Source organism: Panthera leo, chromosome C1, assembly GCF_018350215.1.
Source record: "Panthera leo isolate Ple1 chromosome C1, P.leo_Ple1_pat1.1, whole genome shotgun sequence".
NCBI lineage: Eukaryota > Metazoa > Chordata > Mammalia > Carnivora > Felidae > Panthera > Panthera leo.
Genome location: NC_056686.1, coordinates 125,642,913 through 125,661,856, shown reverse-complemented (window position 1 = coordinate 125,661,856; position 18,944 = coordinate 125,642,913). Strand labels below are relative to the sequence as shown.

At 34.6% G+C, this 18,944-nt stretch overlaps 1 protein-coding gene across 12 annotated transcripts in view; it reads right to left on the bottom strand.

Moving 5' to 3' along the window:
* Positions 1-18,944, bottom strand: part of CCNT2 (cyclin T2) — a 41,464-nt gene that overhangs the window by 16,015 nt on the left and 6,505 nt on the right. For 5 of the 12 annotated variants that reach the window (XR_006205414.1, XM_042948519.1, XM_042948520.1 and 2 more), the window contains 3 exons: positions 4,265-4,393; positions 2,814-2,874; positions 428-490 (listed from right to left, as the gene is read on the bottom strand). Coding sequence is in view for 10 of the 12 variants with exons in the window: in XM_042948519.1 (XP_042804453.1) it covers positions 428-490; positions 2,814-2,874; positions 4,265-4,393 (253 nt within the window). In the remaining 2 variants the exon portion in view is untranslated. Of the gene's footprint in view, positions 1-427; positions 491-2,813; positions 2,875-4,264; positions 4,394-6,798; positions 7,661-8,085; positions 9,987-15,775; positions 15,994-18,944 lie in introns of those variants that run through there. The other 7 variants (XM_042948524.1, XM_042948528.1, XM_042948529.1 and 4 more) reach the window with 7 other exon arrangements.

Here is an 18,944-nt window from a genome sequence, read left to right as displayed (position 1 = left end):
AAGTGGCAAATCTGCTAAGACAATTTTTATCTGAAAGACATGAGGATGGCCTCCAAATTCTTAAACTGTCATCATTTTCCTAGAGGTCAATGGAAGTTTGACAGAAACCAGAAATTTTCTGTGTGTATGTGTTAATGGCCAACTTCTTAAACATTAACTAAAATGGGAACTGGCTTATTAGCCTAATAAGTAGGTGGAGAGAGTCCTATTAATTGGAAGCCCTCTAGTTTTTTTACTGAAAGATTCTCACCTAAGTTTAAAGGAAGCTAATTCACCACATACAGAAGCGGATGAATAGGTAGATGTAGAACAACAAAAGATGTTGCTTCAAAATGGTATTTCCCCCATTTTAATAAAACTCATTCAAGTCAATTATAGACAATAAAAAGTATTAACACTTAATTCAGAAATTTCAAAGATCACTTACCTCTTACTAATTGGGTACATTTCACCACATCTGTGTGTGGATGTTCAATGGTGATCTCAAAACCTGAAATGAAAAGCACTTTTTTCCCAATCACTTATCACACTACAATACTTGACTGAGAAATGCCATTCATCAGCACAACCATAAATGTATAATATATTGTTCATTATTAAAAAGATCCAAAGGCAAAGTTATTTTCTGTCACTGACATGCTCATTATACCATCAACGATGAGAAATAATTTCTTTTCAAAAACAATGTCCACTTAGGAAAACTGATAGCAAAGTTATTTATAGATTACGGTAATAGTTATTAAAAATTCTGATTTACAATTAATTATGATTACCCTCAGGTTAAAAACAAACTGAAATATATGAAAAATACAACCATTAATAAAATAATTCAATTACAGAATATATATATATATATATATATATACACACACACACACACACACACACACACACACACACACACACACATATAGGTTTTGAGAGAGAGAGCACATGCGTGTGAGTGGGGGAGGGAGAGAATCTTAAGCAGGTTCCATGCTCAGCACAGAGCTTGACGCAGGGTTCAATCCCAAGACTCTAGGATCATGACCTGAGCCAAAATCAAGAGGCAGATGATCAACTGACTGAGCCACCCAGGTGTCCATGTGATATATTTTTAAAATGTATTCCAACTCTCCTTTTTATAAGATGTAAAAAGGGTATTTTTCATAAATATAATCTGCCCCATAGTGGGAAGAAAGACCATTTCAATGATTTATGGTCCTCTTATTTTCTTAGTATGCCTTAAATCAAAGGGTTTCAACCAGTTAGTTTATAACTACGTTTCATTAATAATAAAGTGATTAAGACAAGTAAACCTTGTAGCCTCAAGATTCTTTAAATCACTTCTTCTAAAACCAAAGATAAAATGCTGAAAGAGCTTTTAATGTCTATTCAACCCTTAGGTAAGGCAGGCTTTTTTCTTTTTTTTTAAACAGTGGAGGTCGTTGGGGTGCCTGAGTGGCTCAGTCAGTTGAGTGTCCTGACTTCGGCTCAGGTCACGTGCGGTTCTTGAGTTCGAGCCCCGCATCCTGCTCTGTGCTGACAGCTCAGAGCCTGCTTCAGATTCTGTATCTCCCTCTCTGCTCCTCCCCTGCGCACACTCTGTCTCTCTCTCAAAACTAAAGATTAAAAAAAAAATTTTTTTAAAGTGGAGGTCACATCTAGCATCTTCAGAAGCAGTAAACGAGTGACATCCTAATACACAGGTAATCTAGATTTATAAAGTTGTTGTGTGATCTATTTATATTTCTACTGTAATTAAACCTGCAAAACCATACTTTAATCAAAGCCAGAGGTGTATACTGTCAATTCTAATGTTCCCCTTAAAATAATATAATTTTCCTTTCAAACTTTATTACACAAGTCTTTATAAATTTCATATTTATATAATTTTATATAAAAAATAACATGCTAAGTCAGTGGATTTGGTGAGAATAAGATTTTCACTTTTATTTTTATATCTTTTTATACTATTACAACATCAAATAAGTTGTATCTATTTCAAACAAACTACTTTTCTAATAAAAAGAATCTGTCATGATGGGAGACTATTACTGCACTTCTCTTCAATGATTGGGTACGGAGTAACATATGAAATAACTACCATAACGAATAGTGGCTATTTATGACATATACACCATGTACTCATTTTTTATACATTATCTCTCATTCTTAAGTTCACAATGTTAAGACTTAAGACATTATTACTCTATCCTGCATATACAGAATGGAGGTACACAAGATCAAAGAACTTTGCCTAAGTTTACAAAGCAAGTCAAAGGCCTACAGATTTAAACCAAGATCTCCATAAAGCCCATGTGATTCCATCACACTTCGCTAGGCTCTTCCAGAAGTAATATATGACTTTATACAAGATAAACCTTCTCAGGCCTCAATTTCCTCATAAGTTAAAGATCAGAATAAATAATCTTTAGAGATCACTTAAACTGCATGAAACTTGAAGACAATATAACTTTTAGAAGGGGATGATGAATGGTTAAATAACTACACTATGTCATATTAAAAATGATGTGATAAATTCATTAAAAACTGACTACAAGTGCTATGAGAGCAAAGACTGCCATGAATACTTGTGCACATTACAATCATATGCAACAGCCTTTCACAATGAAAACTATGTTTACCATTCAATTAAATTATGCCAAATGAAATTAAAAAAAAAAAAAAAAAAGTTTTTCTTATAACCAGGCTATACTATTCTGGCCCCAAACCTTGTTTTAAAATGAAACATCTTCAATGATAAAGTTATTCCAGAAATTTTTTTCTTTCTTTAGAACACCACAAAAATAGCATCAGCCATGAGTACATACCTAGGGTTTGTAGCATTATGGTTTCAAGTAAAACCAGTTCTTGAGTCTGTTGAAGGTAAGCCTGCCAGGTAAAAATAATACTATTAAAATGCTTAAGATCAACACTATGAGACTATGGGACCACTAAGTCTCATGTAAATCACAGACTGATTACAGAAGAGCCAGATTAGTTTAGGAGCATGAAGGAAATACACTGAGGGTGACAGGGAAATCCTATATTTTGCAACCAATCTAAATTGAATTACTTCTAATACAGGATATGCAAAAAAGGTAAATAGCAACAAAACCCCTCAAGACAATGATAACATGAAAGGAGGTAGAGCTTCATTGAAAACAACAAACGCTCCAGCCTGTAACGTAAAACTTGACATAGGCAGTGGTGCTTCAAGACACTTTACCAAAGGCAGCACCAACTCAAGTAAGAAAATCAAATTCAAACCTGCCTGTTAAAGAAAAGGCTTATCAATTCAACCTAAGATATCTCAAGTGGAAATTCCTTAACAGTCAGAGTTATTGTGTAGAATTTCCTCTCTTTAGAGAAGACAAATGCAATCAAAGCAAACCCTCAAATCTCTAGATTAAAACATTTTAGATATAAAATACCAAAATGATGTATCATACACCATGGGGAAACAGAAGGCCTTCTCTTTCAACTTCAATAAATTATTCTCCTACTGCAACTGCTCTGGGAATAGATGTATGAAAAAAATTTCTATCACTGTCAAATTTCTTAAATTGTAACAACTAAGGTGATAAAAAAAAATACATCATCAATATTCATGTAAGGACATGTTGCTAAACTCAAGAGTGAAAAACACCTTTATTTATGCCCCATTTTGAAAAGGTCACTAAAATAATTTTTTAAACATAGATTTCTATCATTTGAACAATACCCTAAGTATTCACCAAAAATAATTCCGAATTTATCATGTTAATAGAAGTTACAAGAACAATCTTTGCATCATCATACATTCTCTATTATTAAATGGCTAACATCATTATCTTACTCCTTTAAATGCCATTATCTCAGTGCATTTTTACATATGACAGGGATAACTATTAGTATATATGCATTAATAAAGGAACAATTCTGTAAAATTACTATTTACTGGTCTACAGGCAAAACCAGAGGTCTTTCTTTCTTTTTTTTTCCATTGCTGACAAATTTTAAGAGTTATTCATCTTTGGTCTCAAATGCACCCAAACAATGGAAGTGATATAAGATCACCACTACATATATCATAGCTTTGCTGTGAAGATAAGCAATAAAATGTGAAACACTTAAAACCACCTTTGAATCACAGCCTTAACATGATTCAGAATGATACTGAAATTCATGTATATGCATGAAATATGTTTCTGTTAGATCACTCCCTGGTATTGCATTCCTAAGTGGTAAAAGAAACAAGCAGCAGTTGGAAGGCAACGCCAATTGAATTATTTTTACATACATCACATTTAGTATCCAGCAGTGGCTCTAGGGGATGAAGACAAGCATGTGCTACTTTGATAACATGTTCAAGTTTTCGAGCCTGTTCTTCCACTTTTGCAGCCAAAAATAATGCAGTAGGTGATATTATCTGCAGAAAAGATAAAAATTTGGTGATTTAAAAATAAAAAATTTTGGAAAAACCTTCTACTTTCTAAGGTGGGGCGTGCAAGGAAGGAATGTAGTATTAAAAATATGAATTGTGACTTGGGCTATAACAAGACGGATGTAAGAGTTTTAATAAAGTGATTCATTAAATAGAACTAGTTACCCTAGTCTCTAAAACTTGCTTTACTGTTTTGCAAACAGCAATGGGAAAAAGGAAAAAGACTTACACTTGGGCAAACTAAAATAAAGTTTAACTTATTATTAATGCATATTGTGGAGGTAAAATAAAAACTCAAGCAAAATAATAAAGTCGTAGCTTAAAAAAATGAAAAATAGGTAAAATATACCTAGATTTTCCTTCTTTTTAGATACAGCCACTACTTTCTAGGTTTCTTTTAAATTAACCAACAATTCACTTGTGTGGCTAAGAGCTATGCAATATTGCTTTAGGACAGAAAAAGGATCTACAAGGCAAAATGAGAAGATTCTGAACATGAAACTGCTACTGAGTAACTCTATTACTTCACTATAGCAATATTAACAATAGCTAAAGAACCAGATAATGAACATGTAAGATAAATCAACAGAGTAGAGACATTGCCAAATGGAGATCAAGAAATAAGCAATTTTTTTTTAAGCTTTAGTTAAGTTATATGTTCTTGGGATTGAAGTATAAGAACACAGCACTATAAAGACATTGACTTAGAGAAACATCAATTCTGAGCAATATTTACCCAAAAAGTAATAAACCAAATTTACTGCTGACTCAGAAAACAAGCATACTCTAAATTCAAATAATATTCTAAGATTACACAGAAGAAATTTTTCATGGGAAGATGATTTCTAGAAGTCAAGATTCAGGTTATTTTTCAAGAGATGAACATCTGAATCTTACTGTATCTTAGGGATCACCAATCACTATACAGAAACAATGCCAGAAGAGGGAGGGGAGGACAGAAAGAGGCATTAAGCATGCTACATGATTTGGGTAGTTAAGGACAAAATTTCTGATACAAGAAGGTAGATTCTTTCCTCTGAGCTTTTAAAACAACTTATAAATAATGCTGAGCCATGAAATTTAATCACTGGATTTTGGATCTGAAAGGGACCTTCTCTAGATAGTCCAATTTCATTTGCAGATGAGTAAATGGAGTGAAAATGACTTCAAAACAGACGTAAAATTACATCAGTTTGGCTCCAAAGAACAAGTAATGTTATCTTAAAAGGACTGAATAATTTCAACTTGGACTTTCCAACTTATTTCCATCTTTCAAAATTAAAACAAGGAAAAGACTTAAAAATTAAGAATACTCAAAAAGGCAACTTACTCGTAGTTTTCTTAGATTTAGAATAAACTACTATTATTCTTTACCAAAGATTTAATTAAGTAACATGAAAATTAGTTAATATTCTTGAAATACCAGTAAAACAGCAGCCATACAGGGCAGGGATTTTTCTGAAATGTACAAAGTACAAGACAGTGGACAATCATTTCCTATCCCAGTTATTTTTTCCACATACTGAGAATTTCCTATGCTACCTACTTTAATTCCTTTTCTACTTAAATGTTTACCTCATCCTAAGGAAAATTCCTCAGTCAAAATGAAGTGCCCTTCTTTATTCAATAGGAAACTGTGTACACCTCTGTCATTGTACTTTCGCTGTATTCTAACTTCTGGCTTACTAATTTTGTCTGCCCTACTAGTCCAGAAGCAGCTTAAATATAGACACTGAATTATTCATTCACATTCCCATTGTCTTGCATTGTGCAGCTGCTGTTCAGTATATTTGCCAAGCGAATGATAGGTGGATAATCCACATATAAAATATAAAGGCACCAATGTTAAATTCTAGGTATTCCAAATCCCACAGTAAAAATCTAACAGCCAATACAAAGGTAAGAAATGCAAGAAACAATAAAGATACTCTCAGTGTCCCACAATCTCTCACTTTTTACCTAATTCATGTCTAAGAGGGGAATGGCTAAGCCGGCCATCAAATGCTAGCACTATTTACCAAAGAGTGAAGCAATACAGGCTCAAGCCACATGTCAAATTAGACTGAACTTAATAAACTTTTTTCCTAAGTGCCAGATGATCCAAGATTTCTCTTACTTGCCTAAAAGGTACCTTCTAAAAGTCTCCAATGAGCTTTTCCTGGCACAGCCTCTTAGGATTCCCAGTGATTGCTCCATTCTCTTCAGACTTTTTATAAGCCTCAATATCAAGTACTTTCAAACCACAGACTTTTTTCTCCTTACAATATAGTCTCAATGGAAACAAAGTATGTTTACTAATGAATGACTCTAAAATTCTACAAATAATTAAGAAAATTAAATATTCGGGGAACTAAGCAATGATCTTCAGGGTAGATTCCTGGTTTATTTACCCACACTCCTCACAGAAGTCTTTCTGTTCCCTCTAAATAGGGCTCAATTCTCATCCTCCTCCAGTGCAACACTAATACCCAACACTCTTCCAAAGTTCCTGGTGAAATCCACTAACTCCATTCACATTTCCTCCTCTACAGCCTGCAAACATTTTACTCCATCAGGGCTGTAAAAACAAAACAAAACAAAACAAAACACCTTTTTAGATAAATACTTTGTGAGTATCCATGTGAGGCTTTAATTTTAATTAAGAATGACTAAAGAAGGTAATCAAGCTAGGTGCCTCTGCTTTTTTATATAGAAAGCGGATTTTGCTGTGTGGCTTACTGAAAGGAAAAGAACTCCAAAAAGTTTTAAGTAATGGCTATGTTATTAGTTGGCCTGTGGCTTTTAAAGGGAGCATCCTTTTGAAGGCAACAGACATTCATTAGTGCACGTAAACTTGGTTCAAAGTCAAAGAATTCACACCAATACTGGAGTAGATACTTGGTTCAAGTGAGCAACTACAACCTGAGATTTAGCTCACTGGTGACAAGGACCATGCATGATCCATCTTTGTGTTCTGTTATCTGTTTTAATAAACTTGCTTGAATTACTATAAATGAAGGAAATAAAAACTGATTTTTAAATAGTGTCAAGTTTGTCAGCCTAGCAAATGTACAACTGTTTCCAAGGGCTATCACATTCTCAAAACAAGACAAATTTCTACAGAAATATACCATACAAATCATGGAGAGGGGGAGGTAGAGGTGATGAAGCCAGCTGTAGCATAGTAGTCAGGGTGCCTCAGTGGAATCCTGGCTCTGTTATCTGACTAGCCTAGGCAAATTACTTATTCTCTTTGTGGCTCAGTTTCTGCATCTGTAAAATGGGAGAAATAGTATCTGCTTATAAAGTTGTGGTGAGAATTAAATCAATTAATATACATAAAGCACTTAGAATGGTGCCCAGAGTCATATGACTGAAATTATTATTATTATGCTGTAAAGTACATTATTATTATTATGCTGTAAACAACAATTGTGTATTGCTAATGCTGATCTTAAAATTTAAAGGTGATTTAACATGCTTTTAAAAATTCCCTTCTTTCTTGCGCACCTTCTTCCTTCCACAGTTAAACTCAATTCTTTAAAGGTTCCATTGGAGCCCTAACTAAGCGAATTCAAACACACCAAAATGATGATACACGACATTACTTCAATGATTACACCAGTATTCCTTTCGTCCCTTTCCCCTCCTTTTACCCCCTTCTCTTTTTCTATTCCTTTATATGTTTCCATTCCTACCTCTTGATCTGACTCCCTTCCTTCTCCATCCTTTCTCTTCCTGCCCATTCCTGGCCGCTGTCTCCCCCTTCTGCTCATGATGCCCTCACTGCTGACATTCTTCACTCTCCAATGTTGGCTTCAACCTTGATATTTGGAGGCAAGGTCAGTTTGAATTAACAAAAGCCACTGATGATGGCCATACCAGTCAGTTTCAAATGAAATCATTCCGGTCTTCATCCTTTTAGTAATATATTTCTGCATACACCTTATGTATACATTTGTATTTAAGAAGAAGCCACAGCTGTTTTATTACTCTTCAAATTTAAATTTCCTAGTCCAAAAGAGTCCTAAGAGAAACAAAGAAAAGACTTCCACATCTGCCTTCTATTTGCTAATACATCATCAAGAAGCTTATTCTAATCTATTGTTATTTTTCATCTTTAGGTCCTATAAGCCAGTGAAGCCATTTCTTCCCTGTTCGTTAACTGCCTCCAAACTCCCCCTCTCCCAAGACTAGGAGAACTATTCCCTGTGCCTTCAAAAGACTTCATTAATATCCAGTTAGTTCTAGGTATCACAGCTAAAAACTGGGAAATCACATGCCTAAGGCTACAGTTAAAGAAAAGTGGTAACGGCATAACTTTAGAAGATTCCCAGAAAGGTCTCAGAATATGAAAAGAGAAGTATAAGCTTAGATATATGGAAAAATAAAGGGGGGTAATGGCTCCTCAACAAAGAGGAAAATAGGTTAAAATGTCCATTTGTTAATAACAAAGATCACTGGAGTGCCTGGGTGGCTAAGTTGGTTGGGTGTCTAACTCTTGATTTTGGCTCAGGTCCTGATCCCAGGGTTGCAGGATCGAACCCGCACTGTGCCGGAAGCCTGCTTAAGTTTCTCTCTCTCTCTGCCCCCTCCCCTGCTCACGTGTTCTCTCAAATAAAAATATATTAAAAAAAAAAAAAAAAAAAGTAAAGATCTCACCAAGCTTGACCAATTAAGCCAAAATTTCAGTACAAACTGGTTTACATCCTTAATTTTGTTGTACTGAAAAGACTGACATTCCAGTATTACAAAAAATGTCATTAATTCAGCCTGGTATTTTAGTTTTCCTACCCATATAATTATGTGTGAGTGTAATACTGTCAACATAAGAAAATTTATGCTGAGAAATACAGAAGTCTTCAGGTTGGATGTTATTTTAGATTTCTAATTATATCTGAAGAGAGCTGGCTATATAAGACTGAAAAATACTATTATTCAGTACTGCTGAAAAGCAGTAATAATTAAGAGAATAAGGCCTGATTTCCATAGAATAACTACATTATATTTAAAAGTATTTAAATGCTTACTGTAACCTGACATTTAAGTATTTATTTACAGAGGATAAGATACCATTATGAAACTTACAAAAATGAAAAAAAACTCAGTTAAGTCTCTATTTTCCCTTATACACTCAGCTCCTACCAGCCAATGGTAAATAGTCATAGAATATTGGGAAGCAACTTGCATAGATATTCAAATATTCCACATCAATCTTTCAAAGTCCCCTTTCCTTCGGATGGCTAAACAAATAACTAATACTACAGAAGACTTAATATTGTGGACAGTATTCCCCAAATTGATCTACAGATTCACACAATCCCTGTCAGAATCTCAGCTTCTTTTCTGCAGAAACTGACCAGCTGATTCTAAAATTCATATGGAAACACAAGGGATCCAGAAAAGCAAAAACAGTTTTGAAAAAGAACAAAGTTAGAAGACTCATACTTTCTGAATTCAAAACTACAAAGCTACAGTCATCAAGACCATGTGGTAATAGTATAAGGAAAGACATAAGGATCATGGAATAGGATAGATTCCAGAAATAAACATTTAATTGGATAGAGGAAAAACAGTCTTTTCAACAAATGGTGCTGGGGCAACTGCATATCCACATGCAAAAAAATGAAATCCATCCCTTTCTTTACGCCATATACAAAAACTAACTAAAAATGGATCATAGACCTAAATTTAAGAGATAAAAACTTGTAAAGGAAAACAGGAATACACCTTCATGACAATGGATCAAGCAATGTTTTCTTAGATATGACATCAAAGCACAAATGACAAAAGAAAAATCCTAATAAATTAAATGCATGTGTTACAGATGAAACCATCAACAAAGTGAAAAAGCTAACCCATAGGATGGGAGGAAATATTTGCAAATCCTGTATCTGATAAGGAACTGTTATCTAGAATATACAAAGAACTCTCACAACTTAATAAAGAGACAATACAATTTAAAAAATGGGAAAGGGTTAAGTAGACATTTCCCCAAAGATACTACAAATGGCCAATAAACGCATGAAAAGATGCTCAACACCACCAGTCACTATGGAAACGCAAAATGAAACCATAAGCTACTATTTTATACTCACTAGCGTGCCCATAAGATGGCAATAATAATAATAATGATAATAATAAAAAAAAAGATAGGGGTGCCTGAGCAGCTCAGTGGGTTAAGTGTCTGACTTGATTTTGGCCCAGGTCATGATCTCACAGTTTCTGAGTTAGAGTTCCATGGGATTCTCATTTTCTCTCTCTGCTCTTCCCACCCCTCAAAATAAATTAAAAAAAAAAAAAAAAAAAAAGAAAGAAAAAGATAGAAGATAGCAAATTGTGACAAAGATGTGGAGGAACTGGAAGGAACCCTTAATGCAATGCTTGTGGGAAGGTAAAATGGTATAACTACTTTGGAAAAGTGTGGCAGCTTCTCAAAATGTTTTCAAAAAGCTTTCCAAGATTACTGAGGTCTATAGAGTTACTATACAACCCAGCAATTCCACTCCTAGGTATATACTGAAGAAAAATGAAAATGTCCACACAAAAACTTGTACAGGAATGTTCACAGCAGCATTACTCACAATAGGCAAAAAGCAGAAACAAACCACATGTTCATCAACTGATAAATGGATAAATAAAATGATGTATATCCACATGATGGAATGTAAAAAGGAATGATGACAGTAAAAAGGAATGAAGTACTGATACATGCTACACCATGGATGGATCTTGCAAACGTTGTAAGTGAAAAGACCATATATTATATAATTTCATTTTATATGCAATGCACAGCATAGGCAAATCTACTGAGAGACAGAAAATGGTTGTCCAGGGCTGAAAGGGGGAGAGAAATCAGTGAACAACTGCTAATGGGTATAGGGTTTCCTTTGGGGTGGTGAGAGTATTACAAACTTAGACTGCAATGATAGTGTACAACTCTGTAAACACACCCATTAAATTATACATTCTAAATGGGTGAATTTTACGGTCTGTGAATGATTTCAATAAAGATTTTTTTTTAAAGGAGCTAATGTCAAAGACTTCCCTTTTTAAGTTACTGCCAATAAAGGGAATTTCTAGGAAACCAGAAACCTAATACAGCACAATAAACACTGGTAAACAACATTTATCTTAACCCTGTATAACTTCATAGCACATTTGTTAATTTAAAAGGAAAATTAGGTTTCTTTTTAAGAAGGTATACTACATATCCATTTCTTAAACAACATTTAATTGTGACTTTTTAAAAAAAAGTTTATTTACTGAGAGAGAGAGAGAGAGAGAATGAATGAATGAATGAATGAATGAGTGTGCCAGCAGGGGAGGGGGAGAGAAAGAAGGTGGAGAACCCAAAGCTGAGAGCCCAATGCGGGGCTCGAACTCACAAACTGAGACCATGACCTGAGCCAAGGCCAGACAAGCGACTGAGCCACCCAGCCGTACCTAATTTTGATATTTAAATTATGTAATTATTTCAGGAAACTTTGTTTAGTTAACAAAAATAATTTGAACAGATGTTTAAGTCTACATAAAGGAAACCACTGATTCAAATGGCTACTTCTATTAGTGATCTAAATAGCAATCACTAAGCTAGAGCAATACCAACTATCCAAGGATGTGGGAGCTTGTAAAAATCTGGTATCTTCTCTGAATCAAAATACCATTTAAAGACTGCCCTCAAATCCTCAGAACTTCCTTTCCCTGCTCAAAGCTATTTTTTTCTTTCCCCAAGCATGAAACTACGACAGTTTTCATGCTCTTAATTCTTGACCCGAAAAGAATCATTTTTTTTTTTCAACTTGTAAATAAGGCCAGTATTTAAGCTTAGTTTGAATGTGCAAACTTTTCTATGGAACAAATTACTACAGTGTGAATTCCAAAATAATTTTGTTCACAGATACAAATGTCTATACTTTTCATTAGTTGATTGGTATTACTTTTTAAGAGCTTTTAGCCCGGGGCACCTGGGTGGCTCAGTTGGTTGAGTGTCCCACCTGGGCTCAGGTTATGATCTCAAGGGTCATGAGTTTGAGCCGTGCATCGGGCTCTCTGCTGTTAGCACAGAACTGCTTCGTATCCTCTGTTTCTCCGCCCACCCCCCCAAAGTCCCTCCCCTGCTTGCTCTCAAAAAATAAATAAGCATTAAAAAAAATTAAAATAAGTTTATAGCCCAAACCAGCACTATCAAAGAGCAATGCAATGTAAGCCACAAATGTAATTAAAAATTTCCTAGTAGCCATGTTAAAATAGTAAAGAAATGTGAAATTAACCACTTCTAGTTAGTGGCTATATATATTTAGCACACAGGCTTAACCCCCACAATTGGCATTCTGAAGAGAAAGTTCATTAAAATGATATGAAGCAGATGGAAATGTATTACATGTTATAGGCACCATAGAATAGCTCAAATTGGTTACTGTTCCTAGTCATTCCCACAGTAGACAAATGTTTTTTTTTTCCTTTCCCGCACTATTTCTTATTTATTTACAAGAAAATACATACCTTCTTTGCATACTGCTTGTTACATAATACATACTTAATGTTTGTGGAATAACATTGTTACGTTGTCATATAAACACATAGCATGGGGTAACTAAGTACAAGCCACTGAAACTATAACATTTAAAATTTTACACCGAACAAGTCCTCATTTGCTTCTTTTTCTATATCAGATTCAAATAATTTATTTTATTTTTTAATATTTATTTATTTTTGAGGGAGAAACCATGAGAGGGGGAGGGGTGCACAGAATCTGAAGGAGGCTCCAGGCTCTGGGCTGTCAGGACAGAGTCAGAAGCGGGCCTTGAAACCCACCAGCCATGAGATCATGACCTGAGCCAAAGTCGGATGTTTAACCGACTGAGCCACCCAGGCACCTCCAGACTCAAATGATTTAAAGAGAAACTTCGTATTACCTGTTTTTCCTTAAATATGATCATAGGAGTACTTAATACAGCAGCTTTGCAACTAGAACCGTTAACAAGTACACAGCAATCTAATTTGATTTTCCCTTAAAAACATTACCTTATCGATTTTATGCAATAAAAACATCTTCAGAATTCTTGTTCTAACTGCCTTCAAAATCAATTTATAAATTACATAGTCAATGTTTATGCAGAGGCCTTTGTGTGGCTTGGCTAATGCAAATACTCAATGCACATTTGTTAATGTAAAATTCTGCTCTATTCTATAGACCAGAGTTAGTGTAGAAGCACTACATTACCAAATTATATAAAATGCTTTCTTAGAATAAAAATAAAATGCTTTCTTATTTCTGGGACAGATGAGCTAAAGCTATGATAGAAGCATATGAACATAAATGTGTGTGTGTGTGTGTGTGTGTGTGTGTGTGTGTGTACAAAAGATGTGATTTGGACCTGTTACAATCATCTAATTTTGAGGAGGGAAAACAAGGTGATTCATTAAGACTTTATAGAGACCTATAATATATAGCCCAATATTTATCAGTCTACATCCCTGTAATTAGGCAGACAAACTGCCATGTTTCAAAATAACATTAAAGCTTTGTGGGAGAACTTTCTAGAGTTCTTTTCAAAATTAATATGCAAAATCAATCAAGAATATCACATACGCTTTTATGTCTATTAATAAACTTTCCCAAATGGATTATGTTCCTTGTTTAACAGAATGAAACTCAAGTGACTTAATGATTCTTAAAAAAATGATATCCTTATCTTCTTAGAAGAACTTATACCTATTAAAGTACAGTTGTCCCCTGAACAATGTGGGCCAACCCACTGAATTAGTGATGCCAACCCACTCCCACCCTGAATTAAAAACACATGTATAACTTTTGACTTTCTCCAAACTCCTACTACTGACTGGAAACATTACTGATAATATAAATAGTCAATTAACGCATATTTTATGTTACACGTATTACTGTAATTCTCATAATACCTCATTTTTCTCACTTTTTCAGTAATTCTAGGCTATGTGGTTTGTCATTGAATTTTTTTAATTGTTGCAACTTGCCAAAAAATTTCCCAATATATTTACTGAAAAAAAAAAAAAAAAACAACTGTGTATAAGTGCACTCATGGAGTTCAAATCCATGTTAAGGGTCAACTGTACATTTAAATGATAGTCTACTGCAGTGTTTGGAAATTACTGTATCTCTTAAAGGGACTGTGGATTACCTTTTAATGTTTTATCTGAAGAATTCTGAGAAGATAGATATTGGCAGAGGTGGTAACCAAATTCCCATAGAAAACCAGAGTAACTAGAGCAAAAGCAAAACCCCATGGATATTTATAACTAAACTATTTGGCAAGGCATTCCTAGGAAATTCCAAAATACTGAACGAGTTAAGGACAAAACTGACTACTGTGTAGCCACAAGAGCGTCCCACTATCAGCATCTATGCAAAAAGAAGCAAAGGAACGGAATGGGGCATTTGCTGGACTTGGTAAGAACTTCAAAGTAGCCCCCAAGCATTTAGGAAATCATGGTGGGCCAATCTGGTAACAGCAGCTAAACCAGGGAGGAATTTTGTCAATTTCAGTAAGTGGGTGGATGCCAGATGCCTAGAGTAGGGCTTAAAGGGTTCAAGCCAACTTCCATGTACTTTTCAAATCGATCTCCCAAGGCTCTTTTCCAGGACTCAATATTGAAACTTCCAATGCAGAAATGGCAGGACAGGGACAAGGCAAAGAAAAGATAAAAATGAGGGAGGGGGAACACAGCCAGGGAACCTTAGAAAGCAAGCTATATATCTGCATATGTAACTGAAAGGTATTTAGGTCATACAAAAATACTGTAAGAAACGAATCAGAAGAGTTAACCCTAAGCAATAAAAATCACACTAGAAAGAACTGCTCAAAACAAAAACAAAAACAAAAACAAAAACAAAAACAAAAACAAATGGTACCGGGGAAACCAGATATCCAAGTGCAAAAGAATGAAATCCAACCCTCACTTTACACCATATACAAAAATTAACTCACAAAGGATTGGTGACCTATATGTAAGAACTAAACCTATAAAACCCTTAGAAGAAAACAAGAACTCCAGGACTTTGGGTTTGGCAATGATTTCTTGGATAGGAACCAAAAGCACATAAAACACAAGAAATCACAGGTAAACTGGGCTTCATCAAAATTAAAAACTTTTGTGCAGGGGCACCTGGGTGGCTAAGACAGGTAAGCATCCAACTCTTGATTTCGGCTCAGGTCATGATCTCACGGTTCATGGGTTTGAGCCCTGAATCGGGCTCTGTGCTGACAGTGTGGAGCCTGGGGATTCTCAGTCTCTCCCTCTCTCTCTCAAAATAAAAAATTAAACCTAAAAGCAAAAAATTTTTGTGCATCAAGAAAGTGAAAAGACAGCCCACAGAATCAAAGAAAATATTTGCAAATCATGTACCTGATAAGAGATTAACATCCAGAATATACAAGGAAATCCTACAACTTAAAAAAAAAAAAAATAGATAAAAGACTGGTTAAACTTTCTCCAAAGGAAACATATAAATGGCCAATAAGCATACAAAAAGATGCTAAAACATCATTAAGTCATCAGAGAAATGCAAATTAAAACTACAATGAGATACCATTTCACATTCATTAGGATGGTTACTATCAGAAAACCAGAAAAGAGCACGTGTTGTGAGGATGTGGAGAACTTGGAACACTTGTGCACTGCTAGTGGGAATGTAAGATAGTGCTTATTGCTGTGGAAAATATAGCAGTTCCTCAAAAAATTAATGAAATCACAATGTGATCCTCCATTTCTGGGTATATACTCAAAAGAGTTGAAAGCAAGAACTTAACCCACATTTATTCACAATCCAGCAGCATTATTCACAATAACCAAAACATAAAAGGAATCCAACTGTGGTTCATACATACAATGGAGTAACGTTCAGCCTTAAAAAGGAAGGAAATTCTGACACGTTACAACGTGGGTGAATCTTGAAGACATTATGGTTAAGTAAAATAAGACACACACAAAGAAGGACAAATATCGCATGATTCCACTTCTAAGAGATACAAGAATAGTGAAATCCAAAGACAAAATAGAATGGTGGTTCCAAGGGTCTGGAGGAGTGGGAGAATGTGGCATTCGCTCAATGAGCAGAATTTCAGTTAGAAAAAATAAAAAAGTACTAGAAATGGATGGTGGTGATGTTTGCACAACAATGTGAATACTGTACTTAATGTCACTTAACTGTACACTTAAAAATGGTTAAAATGATAAATTTTGTTGTCTATTTTACAATAAAAAATCACAAAGTAAAACAGTAACACACTTCCAAACTACTAGACACTAAAAATGATTCAAAACACAAAACGTAAGTAAAAAAGATATGAAATCACATATCGAAAGATCACATTACACACTTGAGTATATTAACCCAGAACAACCAACACCAAGACACACTGTAGTAAAATTACTGGATTATAAAGGAAAAAAACTGGCCACTTAGGCAAAAATAAATTGGAGAAGACTAGATTACCACCAATACTAGTGCTTTATGCCAGGAAAAAAAATGTGTTACATATTTAAGATATCTAAGAAAAGAAAGCAGGAGCCGAGAATTTTATACACAGCAAAACGGACCTTGGGTCTAAAGGGCAAAGATAAATTATTATCAACACACAAGGATTCAGAGAATATGGTTTCCATCATCTTCAAAAGAACTTGTAACAATCAAAATGACTACAGAGACTTAAACAGAAGCACTGGTAGTGAACAAAAATGGTTACTTGCAGAACTAAGATTAAATAAAGATTGAAAAGAAAAGTTGTGTAATAGCTATTTAAGATAACGTAGCTATAATATGACCTTAAAAAACATGGATGAGATGGGAGAGCAAAACAAAAACATTTTATTGTTCTCCATAATTATACTGCTGATGACAAAAGTACTGTTAGTCTGAGACTTATTTGTGTAATGTGGGGTTAAGTTAATGAGTGATTATGGGATAAGGTCTCTAATCCCACATTCTTAACAACTAAGATTTTGGTGTGAAAGGTCACAGAAATGTACAAAAGACAGGTTAAATAAAAAATGCTGTTATTTTGAATTAGCAAATTCCTGAGGTAAAGAATACATTTAAAATAAATAGATAAAACAAGCCTGGTTAATGTATACTTTATATATTTAATGTGTAAGTAAATCATAAACATTTAACATATCAATGTACATAATGAATATATATTTACCATACTAAATATTTCCTCATTCTGTTCACTGAAGATGCCTACAAACAAGACCAACACAATAACAATGAGTATCCCTAATATCCAGCTCCTGGTTTTTGAAATACCACTTCCTACTAAAAGAAAGGAGGGTTTCTGAAAGAAATGGCTATTACAACTGTGGAGAAGGAAATGTACAAGATGAGCGTGGAACATCGTGCTATAACACAGTGAGGAAGCTATCCAAGATTATTGGGGTATAGAATTACCATATGGTCTAGCAATGCTATTCCTGCAACCAAGAGAATCCAAAACCATACATCCCCCTGAAAACTTATATATAAATGTTCACAGGAGCAAAATAATAGCCAGAATGTGCAAATCACTCAAATGTCTATCAACTGATGAATGGATATATAAAATGTGGTATAATGGTAGTCCGCAAGAAAAATAAATGAAGTACTAATATGTGCTACAACACAGATAAACCTTAAAAACATTATGTGGTCAGAGAAAGAGGCCAGTCACAAAGGACCAAATATTGTATGATTCCACTCATAGGAAACGTCTGGAATAGGTTGGGGGTGGAGGGAAGAATGGGAATAGACAGCCAAAGAACGTAGGGTTTCTTCTTGGGGTAATGAAAAATTTTTAAATTCACACACAACTCTGTGAATACACCTAAAAAACTGCATGGAACTGTACACTTTTCAATGGGTGAAATGTACAGTATATGAATCACATTTCAACAAAGGTGGTAAATGTAGGGCAAGAATCATGTATTTTCCTTTATGAACCGTACCACTGGGTATCTAAATAGATGAATCACAGCATTTCATTATAAAAATATTCCAATTAATAAACCCAGAAATGATAGAGTATCACAATGAACGAAAGGATCTAGGGACTGAATATCAACAGCTACTAACATCATACACGATAAGACATTAGGGATCTGATGAAAGAACATAAAACCACCTGCAGTCTTGCCAAAGGGATCTAAAGTCAGTTTGATGAAATTTCTAGATCCAATTGGCAATTTGCAGGGAATTAAAGAACAAAGGAGCATGACAAACTGCAGCAGGAGTATACAATCAACAAAATGCAGACAGTTGGAAATTCTACGGTCTAATGCCCTAGGTTCTTCAACAGATAAAATTTAAGTGAAAAGGCTGGAGGGGAGACCTATATATTGAGACTTAAAAAATCAAATATTTAATGCACAGGATTAAACTGTGGCATTTAAGAGTGCAGAATTAGGTGGTAAAACTGTATCAAAATCGAAGAAAGTGATTACTACATCAAGGATACTGGTTATTTTGTAGAGGGAGGAAAGAGTCTGACATAAGGGTGGGGCATATGGAAACACTTCTGGGATAGGTGGCAAAGTTCTC